We start from the raw sequence: 14,574 nt of genomic DNA, 5'->3' as shown, positions 1-14,574 counted from the left end.
ACATCGCCTGCCCAGTTCCTGGAGTTTCCCACTCCAGAAAATACCAGGCAAGATCCAAGGTCCAGGCCACCCAGCCCTTCCCGTCCCAAGGTAATCAATCCACCACAGACATTCTACCATGGCGCACATGTAATAAACGTGGCATTCTACAGAACCCAGAGAGCGGCTGGGGGCAGGGCACTGAGTCCTGGGTGTTACGAGGAGGGACCATGGCCTAAAACTCTTTGGCAAGCAGAGACTTCCATCAGGCCCGGCTGGGACCCTCACAGTTGGAGCAAGAGCCGTTAACCATAATGGGAGAGCCCATGTCCTGGCACCATGCGCTGTGCTTGCAAGCGAGGGCTTGGCACCTGCATGGTAGGAAACTGCGTTATCCAAGCCCCTCAGTGGGGAGCAGGAACTCACTGAGGCGTCTGACAGCAAAACGAGAAACCTAGCTTTACAACAACCAGTACTTTACAGGGCCCCCAGCAGCCAGTACCCAAAACACAGGATGACTCCACACACTTGCCACTCTCGTGGCCCCCTGTACCTAAGAACTAAGTAACTGACTACCACTAGTACCCCTACTTCCCGGAAGCAGAACCTTCTAGACCAAAGAGGTAACTGTCCAAAGACAGAGGACGCTCTGGGATCCCTCGGGTGTTCCCAGTACAAACATCCCCAATCCAGAGGTCACTTATCTTGTTGTTGTTGTTGTTTTTTCCACTGCTCACTGGGGTACTATCTACACTGGGAGCTGTCCATGACACCAAGGGTCTCTATTCAGATGCTTCCTCCTACAGGGAGCCCCCCCCTGACTGCTACCATCTCCCACCAGGGGGCCAGGACTCACCACCAGCTGTGCACTGCGCTGCAGCTCCAGGGCCTGGGCTGCCTGCTGTTGCAGGTACAGCAGCTCTTGCTGCCGTAAAAAGTGCTGCTGAGAGAAGAGCTGCAGCTGCTGGGCGTGGTGCAGGGGGCTGCGGCCCGGCGGGTACAGGGCTGGCCAGAGGGGAGGTACTGTCGCACGCTCCATCAGCTCAGCTGCGGAGACAGACAATGAGGGGAGGCTACACCCACAGCCCCGGCTACTGTGTGACTGTGTGGGCTCCCACCCCATTTCCAGAGGGAGATGCTGAGGTCCAATGCAGACACAACAGGTCCCCCGCTGGCTTTCCCCAGCCTGGAATATCAGCCCTCACCCTACCTATATGTGCCCAAATCCCCATACAGAATGTCCTCAAAGGTCACAGTTGCAACATGCCTGCCTGCAGGATGGTACCAAAGCCACCATGGGAACTACACTCCGTAGTCTGCAGAGTGGGTCCCAGAAAGGACAAAGACACCCAGTCCATACAGGTGACCCTAACTGAATTCTTTCTCTTAGAATTCCCAAGATCTGCTCTCTGGACATAACAGGTTCAGGCTTTCCTGGACCCTCTTGTCCCCACCCCATATACAGAGCTATTCCACCCCCATGGGTGGCCAGGGAAGTCCCTGGCTGTGAGTCGGGGGCAGGGGGGGTCACTTACCAAAATGAGGCAGGTGATCACTAGGGATAACCACCAGCTGGCCAGACTGGGGGTCCCTGACGAACTGGTAAGCTGATGGTAAGGAACCCCCTAAACCAGGTGGGAATGCAGGGGCCATGCCTTGGTGCAGAGACGGGGGTCCCAGGCCTAGGGGGAGAAAAATCAAGCTTGCATCAACATCAGGTTCCTGGCTCACTGACAGTACCATAGTCCCCGATGTCCACTGAAAATCCCAAAGGGAACTTGGAGAGTTCAGCCCGCAGACTGGGGACAGGTGTGTCACTCCCACCTTCCTGGGAGCCAGAGGAAGACTAACTCAGTCCGGCCTTCCCTCAAAGAAAGAAACCCCATAAAGCTGCACTCACCGTAAGGGTGGCCGGCAAGCCACATGGAAGTGCTACCGGACCGAGGCAGCCAGGGGTGTGTGGCTAAGTGAGCCGCAGGGTCAGCAGACCAGCGTCCTGAGCCTGCCAGCGTCGGGCCACCAGTCACCATGAGGTTGGGGTTCAGACCATTAGGAGCACAGCTGGTAGGGTGTAGACGGGCCAGATCGGCCAGCTCCTTACTTTCTCTGCAAAGGGAAACAGAGGCATGGGAACAGCTGGTAGCCCAAGAATGGGGACAGGGGAAAGAGAGCCATAGCCCAGAGAGCTGACAGGCACTTAGGAGTGAGCTGGGGGATTCTATGGCCCTCCACCATGGGCCCATGGAGGGGCCTTGAGTCACATGGACAGACAAGCCCAAGCTCTCATTGACCATGGTGGAGCTCAGAGGTCACCTCAACACCCCCTTACTCCAGAAGCCCGTAGCCCCAACTCTCAGGTCCCCTAACCCCTCACCGGAGCAACTTCTCCTGGTCCCGGTCCAGCCGTGTCCCTAGCAGCCGATCCTCCCGGTGCCTGGCTCGATCACAGTCATCCTCAGTCCGTCCATGCCCTGGGGGCCAAAGGTGGCAGTGAGTCCCCAGCCGACAGTTGTCCAGACTCCCATTATATCTCTCACAACCCTCCCCGCATATACCCTAATGGAACCTTCCAGCAACCCCAGCAACACAGTCCCTCAGGACCTACTGAACCTCACTGAGGGGTCCTTGGCCCATAAACTTCCTATTTATCCCTCCCACCCTGGGAGCCTGCCTGTCAGTCACCTGTGGTGAAAGACCACACGAGCAGACAGAAGGCTCAACAGAATAAAAATCTGTCAAACAGGGGTTGGGGATTTAGCTCAGTGGTAGAGCGCTTGCCTAGCAAGCACAAGGCCCTGGGTTCGGTCCCCAGCTCTGAAAAAAAGAAAAAAGAAAAAAAAAATCTGTCAAACAGGCACGGGAGTGCATGCATGCCTTCAACCCCAGCAAAAGAAGGGAGAGTGGAGCAGAGAAGAAGCTCTGTGGACCAAGGTACTTCCTACCAAGCCTGAAGACGGAGTTCAAGTTTAATTCCCTAAACTCACAGGGGAGAGACCTGGACTCATGCCAAGCTGTCCTCTGACTTCTACATGTGCACAGTACCGTGCCCATGCCTATATGTATACAGGAACACACAAAACTAATGTCATTTCCATTTATTATTTATTTTATGCTTACAAGCGTTATCATGACTATGTGTATATACGTGCTACACTCGTGTCTGTATGATGTGCTAGCAGTCCAGAGGGGGACGTTGGGTCCTACTCCACAAGAAGTCCTATGAGCCACTAAGCCATCTCTGCAGACCAAAGAAATGTACTTAAAAATTAAAACGGACAGGAAGGCTCAGCAAGTAAAGGTGCTTGCTGCCTAGCCTGATGACCTGAGTTCGATTCCTGGAACTCACATAGCAGAAGGAAGGGAACCAACTCTTACCGGTTGTCTTCTGACCTTGACAACACATAGGGTAGCATGTCTGTGTATGTATACACATACACACATACACACACACACACACACACACATACACACACGCATGTATGCACTCACACACGCACGCACACGTGCGCGCACACACACACACAACAAATGGTATAGAAGAGAAGAGGTTGGGAATGTAGCTCAGCTGGAGAACTGCTTACCTAGCAGCCCTATGTCCCATCCCCCCATAGCGGGTGCTAGGTAGGTAGACACACACGCAAGAGGATTATAATGTCAAGGTTATCCTTGGCTACATGGCAAATTAAAGCCAATTTGGGCTACATGAGCCTCTGTCTCAGTAAATAAATAATCTGATTAGCCTGGTCCAGCAATGTCTCAGGTAACAAGACCGCCAACACAGATGGCTTGGGGGTCCCACGGAGGACCTGCCTGGGTACCCTTGACAGGGTCTACAGTAGGCCATGTTCAGGATCCTCTCAGGGCAAGGTCGACCTGAAATGCAGCAACTGAACTCCCGTACCATCTATCATCTCCCTGAACCACGAAAACCTCAGAGTCCTGAAGAGCACTGTCCCTGCCCAAGACGAACTCAGAGTCCGCAGACCCTTCTGGTCTCCTGGGGAAGATGGCGACGCCACAGAAGAGCTAGGAGAGAGTGTGTCCATGGAAGCAGAGAATGGGAGCTCAGAGAGAGAGAGAGAGAGAGAGAGAGAGAGAGAGAGAGAGAGAGAGCAAGAGCACAGCCACATGAGCCCAGGCAGCCCAGAACCAAATGTGCTAGAGAGACAGCCAAGCAGTCTCCTATGGAACAGGGCCAGTCCCTAAAGGCAGATAGGGTAAGGGCCAGGAAGTCTTCCTGAAGTAAAGCTCAGAGTTACCTAGAGAGCATCTAAAAAACAGGCCCAACACAGGAAGACCCTGACCAATTTTAAGTGGTGAGAGTGGACAGAGGCAGATCAGGGAAGGAAGTGGCCCTGGTCCCTGAAGGGTCCTTTTCCCCCCCAGGAGCCACAGTCCATAGACAAGTCCATAGTCAAGCTTACACAGATACCGAGTGACTGGACAGATGGGGGGGGGGGGCAGGAAGTAAGGAGCAAATGCCTCCTGCAGCTGGGGACAGGGGAGGAGGCCCAGCCAGGACACCCTTGCCTCTGAGGCCTGGAGGTCTCCTCCTGGTTCCTCCTGCGATGGTTAATACTGTCAGCCTAACAGGATCTATAATCACCTAGCAGGCAAAGCTCTGGGCCTATCTATGAGGGGTCTCCACAGAGGTTTCACGAGAGTTAGGAAGACACACTCCTGAAGGTGGGCAAAACTACTCCTGGGTCACTGGCTGAGTAAGAAGCAGCATGGCTGGGGAAGGCTCAGGGAGTAGAGAGAGGCTCTTGTAAGCATGCCTGGCAGTCTAAGTTCAATCCCTGGGACCTAGGTGGTGGACGAAGAGAAGAGATCCCTGGAAACTGTCCTCTGACCTTGACATGTGCATGCCTACACACAAGATAGATAGACGGACAGACAGACAGATGGATGCAAAAAGATTTTTTTTTAAAGAGAAGAAAGTGGCTGCACAGATAGCTCGGCAGTTAAGAGAACCTGTTTCATCGTTATAAGGACTAGAGTTTAGGTTCCCAACACCCACGTAAGCAGCCAGACGTCTGGCACACACCTGTAACTACAGCTCCAAGGGACTGGAGACAGGAAGACAGCTGGGGAGGCCTGTCTGCCAGCTGAGCCTAGACTTGAACTCCAGCTTTGGAGAGAGATCCTGCTTAAAAGACACTGGTGAGGGCTAGAAGGAGACATCCAACACGCTCTTCTGGTCTACACACACACACACACACACACACACACACACACACACACACACACGGACACAGATTCATGTGCATAAATCAGTAAATACATTTTTAAAGGAGAAAGCACTCTGAGCCCCAGCAGCCAACTCTGTCTGCTTCCAGACCTCAGATGCACCGTGACTGAGCCTCAGGCTCCCACGGCTACAACCTCCCCACTGTGATAGCCTGCATACTCAATCAGGAGCCAAAATAAACTCCTCCTTCCTTCCTTCCTTTAATAAATGTTTTTGTTGGATATTCCATCAGAGCAACCAGAGAAGTAACTAGCAGTGTGCGCGCGCGCGCACACACACACACACACACACACACACACACACACACACACGCCCCTTGAGCATAGTAACAGCTAGAGAGGCAGGTTCCAACAAGAAGCTGGGATGACAGCTGGATTGGTGAAGTGGTTACCGTGAGTCCTGAGTTTGAATCTCTATAACCTGTATTTTAAAAAAGCACAAGCCAGACACTAGTAGTGGACCCCTTTAGGCCTAGCCCTTGAGAGGAAGGAACAGGTGGATCTCTTATGATTTCAAGGCCAGCCTGGTCTACAGAGCTTGTTTCAGGATAGCCAAGGGTACAGAAAAACCTTGTCTCGAAGAAAGAAAAGAAAACTTAAAAATGGTACAAGAGGGTTGGGGATTTAGCTCAGTGGTAGAGCGCTTGCCTAGCAAGCGCAAGGCCCCCAGCTCTGATAAAAAAAGAAAAAAGAAAAAAAATGGTACAAGAAACTAAGGGAGACACCTCTGGCCTTTGGACACACACACACACACACACACACAACCCTCTGGACACACACAGACACACACACACACACACACACACAACCCTCTGGACACACACAGACACACACACACACAGACACACACACACACACACACACAGACACACACATAGGCACACACCTCTCTGGACACAGACAGACAGACAGACAGACAGACAGACAGACAGACACACACACACACACACACACACACACACACACACAAAATGGTAGCACTACAAGGAACCAAGGGGAAACTGCAGTCCAGAAGGAAACAGCAGGTTTGAGGCAGGGCGCACAGGCGCAGAGAGCCACCCAGAGTTCCACAGCTGTGTCTAGAAATCAGAGCCTGAGCTCATGCCTCCTTGTCCCAGGGGAGACGCCACGTCAACCAGGCTCACACACTCCCAAGGGCTCAGCCATATGGGAAGGGCACGTGCCGCCAGTCTCTGTGTCTGAGACCAGCTGTGGGCACGGCGCTTGCTGCTGGGGCCCCAGAAAGGGGAGGTGCCTGGAGGGTAGACTAGGCTTGGGGCCACTAGTCCTCTATACACCCTGACTAAATTGCCCTGGGTTACTTCCTGTCCCAAGCGTCACCTGCCACTAGACACCAACAACTCAGAGCAGCTTTCCTGCCCAGGGCTGCAAGGCAGAGCTCCAGGTCACTCTCTGCAAACTGGCTGCCTCCCAAGGGAATCTGACATGGCTGTGGCACCTGACCCCACGCTCCGAGGGGCTCTACCTCCAACCACATTGCTCTGTAGCTCCCTACGGTCTCCAGGCTCTGCTCACAGTCACCGTGAAGAGCCAAGATCCTGTTCTGGGCTCACACCATGGGGTCCAGACGTCCCGTCCAATCTCTTCATGCAAGTCACATGTATCTCTTCCCCGGGGACCTGTACACTCTGTTCCCTCAGCACACAATGCCCTTCCACTGGACCATTCAACACAACTTCTGTCGTCACCTCCTCCAGGAAGGAAGGACCTGCCCTCACCACCTCTCCTCCATCACCTTCCTCAGTTACCTCCCTCACTACGCTGCATGACCGCTTGTGGTGTGGCTGGTTCACCACCCGACTACCAGCACCAGAGCGAACACAATGCGTGCCTGCTCAGGTTCCAAGCAGGCCACCCATAGCCCCTTGGCCATCTCCTTTCTACACAACGCCGGACAGAGAAACTCAATGAACAAACAGGAAAGAGACGCCCGTGAGTGCCTGAGCGAAGAACCTGCAAAAGAGCAGAGGAGGCCACAAGAAGCCAAAAGGAGTAAGCAAGAAAGGGATCATAAAAGAGATGTCCGTGGTAAAGCCCCTGCCTAGAATCCCCCAGTGAAGGGCTGGGGGCGTGGCTCAGTGGTAGAGCACCTGCCTAGAATCCCCCAGTGAAGGGCTGGGGGCGTGGCTCAGTGGTAGAGCACCTGCCTAGAATCCCCCAATGAGGGGCTGGGGGCGTGGCTCAGTGGATGAGCCCCTGCCTAGAATCCCCCAGTGAGGGCTGGGGTGTGGCTCAGTGGATGAGCCCCTGCCTAGAATCCCCCAGTGAGGGGCTAGGGCGTGACTCAGTGGTAGAGCCCCTGCCTAGAATCCCCCAGTGAGGGGCTGGTTATTGGAGAAATTACAGCCAGTAGGTAGTACACATGAGACGATGGTTTTCATTCCCAACAGTGAAAAAAAAAGCATCAGATAACAGCAAACGACCTCTCAGCCTAAACTCCAACCACATCCTCTTTTCTTTACATGTGTACTTATGACCCTTGTGGGCACAGGTATTTTAAACACTAAATCATGAACCACCCTAAACACAAGAGGAATGAATACCCTACCATGTCACAGAACCCTATTCCGACTAGAAGACTTGTCCCCTGTCATTCCATCCCAGAATAATCAGGTGCTGCTGCTAACCCCCATCCTTAGAGGACCAACTTCCTTGGCTAGGTATCCCTGCCCAAAGCAAGAGGATCGTTCAGTCAGTCAACAAACACCCACTAGACACCAGTCACTCAGATCTTCGTGCTGGGAGAATTCAAAGGCAGGGCAGATAAGGAAGGAGCACATCCTGATTCAAAGTCCAAAGTCCCAGATGCTGTAGCTCTCATGGGGACATCCAGGCACAGTCAACACGGGAATGGGGAGTTCAGGAAAACAAGCACAGGCCAGCTGGAGCTTTGGGTGACTTAAAGAGAGACACAGCAGGGTGTGGCAGCACAGGCCTTTAACATCCACAGAGATGGGAGGGTCTCTGAATTCAAGCCTAACCGGGTCTGCATAGTGAGTTCCTTCCTCATCAGCGCTATGTAATGAATCCCCCATCTCCAGAAATAACCAGTGTTAGGAGACAGACCTAGGCAGGGTACTCCACCCCCGGGGCAGGGTGCGTCCCGGAAGCATGCTCTGACATTACAAATGGGTCAGAGTGAGACAGGACACCTGGCCTTGCTAGGTTATCTGGGAAATAGGACTTAAATGATTCCCGGAGAGAGGAGGCAGAAAGCCTCTTGCAAAGACCATGGAGCCCAGAAGGCAGCAGAAGGCAGGCAGGGCAGGGAGGAACCCGGGAGATGGAAAGAGATATATGTGGACAAGGCTCTGGTGCGTCTATGGGTGTCTAGTCTGGAAACCACAGTAAGGGAGCGTCCTTCCTTCGTAGGTGGCCCTGGACTGTGGTCTAGGAGGCCAGGGACATGGAACAATGCCTGCCTTGAGATGTCGCACAAGCAAGGGCCAGCTGGACACGACCTTTTCCTGGCCTTCACTCAGCCTTCCCAGGCAGCCTGCTGTACATGGTAACAAACAAGAAGCCCTGCCTTAAACAAGGAAGCCAGCCAGGACTGACACCCAAGATTGTCCTCTGACCTTAAAACAGGCACATGGCACCCAAATGCCACCTAATCACAGGAACGCACACACAGACAGACAGACAGACACACACACACACACACACACACTCACATGATAGACAAACACACCAGACAGACAGACAGACAGACAGACAGACACAGGAAAATGAGAGGGAAAAAAAAAAGGCTGATTGAAATAACCCAATGGATAAGACTGCTTGCCACACAAGCCTGATGACCTGAATTTGATCCTTGAACCTAAGTAGGAGGAAAGAATCAACTTTAGGAGGTTGACCTCTGACCTCCCTGTGTTCAAGGGCAAACACATGTCCATACACTCATGGGCACGCCCACACACACGTGTGTGCACGTACAGCAGATAATAATCATTTTACAAAAGGGTGCTGCTGTGATGGCTCAGTGGTTAAAAGGGAGGTGAGGCCCCTTTCTCAGCTCAGCGGGCACTAACACACGTGTGACACGCATGCACTTACAGTTCTGTTTTGTTTTCAGTTAAAAAAAGATTCACTAAATAAGGCCTGTCAGGAAGCCACCTCGACCATTCACAAGCATTCATTCATTCATTCATTCATTTACTCACTCATTCATTCATTCACTCATTCATTCACTCACTCATTCATTCATTCACTCACTCATTCATTCACTCACTCATTCACTCATTCATTCACTCATTCATTCATTCATTCACTCACTCATTCATTCATTCACTCACTCATTCATTCATTCACCTGGCACCTACTATGTTCCAGGCCCCACACTAAGAGGCACTGAATGAGTCAAACGCCCGGCTCTACCCCACTGGAAGACTCAGAATGGAAGGATTAAGGTTGGTCTATTCCTAGGAATCCCTAGGACAGAACAAAGCGACTCAAAACAGCACAGAGGTGCTTACGTGCAAAAATATTCCACACAGCATTCTCCACACAAAAGAAAGCAGGCAAAGACTTAAAATGCCCACCAGGGAATGGAGACCTAACTACAGTACCTGCTGGTGTGTGCTCTCTACGGAATATTAAAGGCAGTAAAAAAAAAAATGATACTTGTAAAGACTCTGACATCTCGGGAGAAACAACCCACACTGGGACGTGCGGGCGACACACACGGCCAAGGCGGTGCTGCGTTGGCCACTCTGCAGGTAGACACAAATTGCACGGGAAAATGAATTCAGAAAGTGTTTGGGGTGCTGGGGAGACATAATGGCCTTTTTCTTCGTTCTCCTCTCCTGCACTCTACACACCTATGTGGATAATGGGAAAGGCAATCAAAGTTTCAATAGCAGCCATGATGGGCAAGTGGGGAACAGGCAAGCAGTACTGGGAAAAGGGAGGGAGGGAGCGAGGGGTGTGACGGAGGCCTGGGAGAAAAGACTAAGAAACCAGCCAGGAATCCCAGCACTCCAGAGGCAGAGAGAAGTGGATTTCTGTGAGTTCAAAGCCAGCCTGGTCTACATAGTAGGTTCCAAGCTAACCAGGACCACTCTGGGAAAGCCCATCTTTAAAAAAAATAAAACAAGGGGCTGGGGATTTAGCTCAGTGGTAGAGCGCTTACCTAGGAAGCGCAAGGCCCTGGGTTCGGTCCCCAGCTCTGAAAAAAAGAACCAAAAAAAAAAAAAAAATAAATAAAATAAAAAAAAAAAATAAAAAAAAAATAAAACAAAATAGGAAGCCAGAGGCAGGAACAATGCAGTGTGGCACACGCTGTTAATTCCAGCACTCCGGAGGCAGAGGCGGGTGGATTTCTGTGACTTCAAGGGTAGCCTGGTCTACAGAGCGAGTTCCAGGGCAGCCAGGGCTACACAGAGAACTCTATCTCAAAAAAACAAACAAAAACAAAACAAAACAAAACAAAAAACGAACAAAGAAGAGGGCCAGATATGAGGTGGAGAATCTGTGGAAGATCCCGGGCCAGCTAGCCTGGTGTCTACAGCCCCAATGAGAGAGACTGTCTTGGGCCACTCAGGTGACTCAGTGAGAAAAGGCAAGTGCTGCCAGGCCTAAAGACCCATCCCCAAAACCCACTCAGTGGAAGAGAAGCTATTTCTTACAGCTTGTCCTCTGACTTCCCCATGTTCACTGTGGGGCATTCACATGGCTGTGTGAGAGACACACACACACACACACACACACACACACACACACACACACCACACACAAATAAAATAAGAGAGCCTGTCTCAAACACAGATCAAATACTCAAGGTTGTCCTTTGACTTACACACTTATAACACACACAGCACCTGTACCCACACCCACACCCACACCCAAATAGTAACACTTAAGAAGGGTGGGGCTGTTCCTGGTTTAATTCCCAACTATTAAGGAGAGGGATCGAAAGGTCAAAACCCATCTAGACCACACAGCAACTCAATGAAAAACGGGGGCTGGGGGTGTGGGTTAATTGCTAGAATGCCTGCCCAGCGTGCAAGGCCTGGGACCCACTTCGGCACTACATGAACGGTGTCTTAGGGCCCAGACTATTAAAACAATAGCTCGCACTCAGGAAATGGGGAAAGGGAAATTAAAGTTCAAGATCATTCTCGATTACAGAGTGAGTGAACTACATACAGACTATATAAGACTGTACCCACCAAAAATAAGAGGGGTGGGACAGCACCCCTAGCACTTGCCTATCCTGTGCATGAGATCCTATATTTTTTAAGCCACCACTACCACAAGACGCAGCACCTACCTTTGACATTGTTCAGTGACAAAGAACGTTCCTGGTCTATCAGCCCAGGCCCTAGCCGGCTACTGCTCCCGCTGTCCTTCTGCCGGGCCACAGCCACTGCAATGCCAACAGGCGGATGTCTGACTTCGGCTTCCCCCTGGGCACCAGAGCCCTCTCGCCCAAAGGTCTTGGCACTCTCGGGTCTCTCTGGGTCCCGTTTCAACTGCCGGCCCCCTCCGGCTGTAGGGACCCCGGGGTGCGTGAGTCGGGCCTGGGCTCTAGGGGGACCCGCAGATGTGGGTATAGGTTCAGGTTTCATGGTGCCCAGGCCTCCAAAGGGGCTCTTCTTCCCACAGCCGCCGGGGCGCACTGCCACCGCCTCCCGGGCAAAACTACCACTGTATTTGATGAGGCTCTGCATAGCAGAGGCCTCTCCAGGTCCGTGGGCTGCAGCGGAGTGGAGGTCAGCACCGGGCCTGCCGCAGGTGGCCGATGCACGGGGCATCGCGCCCCCGGGGTCCAGGTAGGCCTTTTTGGAGGCTGTGGCAACAGCTGCTTCCTCTTCAGCTCTGCTGGCGTGGTGGTGCTGGGCTGCCAGGACAGCCATCTGTGTGGTGGCAAAGTTGCCCAGCTCAAAGGGTTTCCACTTGTGCTCCGGCCCCGGTGGTCGGGATGGCTCCAGGCCAAAGAGCTTAGCAGCCTGCTGGGCAGCAGAAGAGCTCGGGCCTCGGGGTGCACGCTCGCAAGGCCTCGGATCAGCCTCGGGCTTGAGTAGTTCCTTGGGGGGCAGGTAGGCTCGGGCATCCGGGGAGGACCGGGAAGAGCGGGCTGCTGGAGGTCCGTCCGATGGAGGCGGACGCTTGAGGGAGCGGATGACCGAACTTTTCTCCCGCAGGACCTCTGGTCGCTCCAGTCGTGGAGATCCAGGTGGACCTTGCAGGACCCCAGGACGGCCCGGCTCACGCTCCCTGGCCCGGACATCGCGAGCCTGGGATGCTATCTGGATGGGTCCCACACGCTCATCAAAGGCCTCCACAGAAGGCACAAAGGTGGGTGCCACCACGCGGTGCTCACGGCCTGGTTCACGGAACACGGTGTAGACACCTGCTGGTGTCGAAGAAGGGGGTGCAGGGGGACCCTTGGGGGGCAGTGGTGGTGGCGGCGGCGGTAGTGGGGACCCACAGGGCCTTGCAGCGGGCAGCAGGGCCTCAGCCCGCCGCAGCAGCCGAGCATTCTCCTCCTGCCTGGCTACCTCCTTGGCACCTCCGCGGCTCAACTCGGCCACCAGCCCCGCGTCCACCACACCGTTGCACAGGCTCAAGGCGGATGGCTGCAGCGCACCCTTGGCTTTGGCCTCTGCCAAAAAGGGAGACAGGCGCTCAGCCAGGCGTGAAGATCCTCGGTCCTGGCGGCCCTCGGCTCGGACCTCCTGGGTCAAGTCCACCACACCACGGGGCCCAGACACCTCCTCGCGTGCCCGTGGGTCTTTCTTGCCAAACAACGGAGGAGGGTCTCCACCGCGGCTCGAGCGATCCTTCCCTGTACCTTCCCGGGAGGAGCCTTTGGCTGTACCGCCTGAGGAGTGGCCACTGGGAGTTCTGGAGGAGGGTGTGTGAGCATGCAAGGTCCCCGGTGCAGGTAGGTAAAAGCCATCTAGGGGGAAGAGGACACAGTGAACCTCATTACCCCAAGACACCCTCCCTTCACCCAGCAGTGCATTGTACCCCAGAGAAAATACACGGGGTCCTTTGGAGAGAAGCCAGGCACGGCTAGAAAGTGAGTAAGAAGCCTGACTTTAACCATCCCGTCCTCCCAGGCCTGTCTGCTCCTAGGTTATTTTCAGAGCTATCCAGAGCTGATTAAAAGGCTGTGGGTAAACTCATGGACAGGTGAGGGGCCTTTGGGACTGGGTCTCAAAAAGGCATTTTGAGGTCTAGCATTCAGGAGGTAAAAGCAGGTGGATGTTAAGTTCAAGGCCATCCTTAGCTATGAACCAAGGTCTAGGCCACTGTGGACATGAGGCAAGAGAGAGACTAGGGTAGGGTGGGGGACTGAAGGGTAGGGGGAGGAAGGAAAGACCTATAAGATAAGGATTGACCTCAGTTTAACGATGCCTGCTATCAAGCCTGAAGGCCTGAGTTACATCTCCAGCCTATTTGGTGGAAAGAGAGAACTCCAAAAGCTGTCTTCTGATCTATACACATGGAGGAAGGAAGGAAGGAAGGAAGGAAGGAAGGAAGGAAGGAAGGAAGGAAGGAAGGAAAGAAGGAAAGAAGGAAAGAAGGAAAGAAGGAAAGAAGGAAAGAAGGAAAGAAGGAAAGAAGGAAGGCAGGCAAGCAGGAAGATAATTCAATTATAAAAAGAGGAAAGAAAACATTGACAAAGGGGTCAGGAATAACGGTGCACATCTTTAATCCCAACACTTGGAAGGCTGAGACAGGTGGATCTCTGTGAGTTCCAAGGCCACCCTGGTCCACATGGTAAGCTTCAGGACAGCCCCGGCTACAAAGAGAAACCCTGTCTCTATTTTGAAAAGGAAACCTTGGTGAAGGGGCTGAAGGGTCTAACTCAGTGGTCGAGCCCTTTCCTAACACCTGCAAGGTCTTGGACTCCATCGTCCTAGGGACCCTCCAATGAAAAGGTAAATACAGCATACAAGATACCTGGAACTCCATAGAAGACCCCCAGAGAAGCCCCGAGGAAATCACTCTGCTACCCCCCTCCCTGCCTAACAACAGTCCCCCTTCTTGCCCCCTTACCTTTCTGGGTATCGAAGATGCTGGGCTGACCTAGCTGGCTGAGGAGGGGGCTCCCGCTGCTGGGGGGCTCCAGGTGGTTCAAGTGGAGGTAGGAAGGATACAGCCCACTGGGCAGGTGGGAGAAGCCTAAAGAGAAAAGACAGAGAGGTCTATGCTGCTCATGCTTACCCACGAACGTCCTGTCCCCCTAACATTTGCTTCTCCTTGGAAAAAGCCACAATGGCCTGGCAGTCCCCTGGCAAAAGAAGCTGACTGGTCAACACCAGTTCTCATAGCAACAACTGTCCCTCCCCCAAACCCCTGCCACTCACTTCA

At 53.2% G+C, this 14,574-nt stretch overlaps 1 protein-coding gene and 1 long non-coding RNA gene across 21 annotated transcripts in view; one reads left to right on the top strand and one right to left on the bottom strand.

Annotated features, from left to right (window-relative positions):
* Positions 1-14,574, bottom strand: part of Tnrc18 (trinucleotide repeat containing 18) — a 95,885-nt gene that overhangs the window by 50,612 nt on the left and 30,699 nt on the right. For all 20 annotated transcript variants that reach the window (XM_087578246.1, XM_087578248.1, XM_087578249.1 and 17 more), the window contains 6 exon segments: positions 14,260-14,385; positions 11,522-13,153; positions 2,354-2,450; positions 1,880-2,085; positions 1,515-1,661; positions 836-1,026 (listed from right to left, as the gene is read on the bottom strand). In XM_087578246.1, the coding sequence (XP_087434372.1) occupies positions 836-1,026; positions 1,515-1,661; positions 1,880-2,085; positions 2,354-2,450; positions 11,522-13,153; positions 14,260-14,385 (2,399 nt within the window).
* Positions 170-3,134, top strand: LOC120095837 (uncharacterized). The gene is made up of 3 exons (XR_015634657.1): positions 170-357; positions 1,216-1,341; positions 2,834-3,134. It is a non-coding gene; the product is annotated as an uncharacterized LOC120095837 (long non-coding RNA).

Source organism: Rattus norvegicus, chromosome 12 (assembly GCF_021556685.1).
Source record: "Rattus norvegicus strain SHRSP/BbbUtx chromosome 12, alternate assembly SHRSP_T2T, whole genome shotgun sequence".
Classification (NCBI taxonomy): Eukaryota; Metazoa; Chordata; class Mammalia; order Rodentia; family Muridae; genus Rattus; species Rattus norvegicus.
The sequence above is the reverse complement of the archived record's forward strand: the minus strand, read 5'-3'. Positions and strand labels throughout refer to the sequence as shown.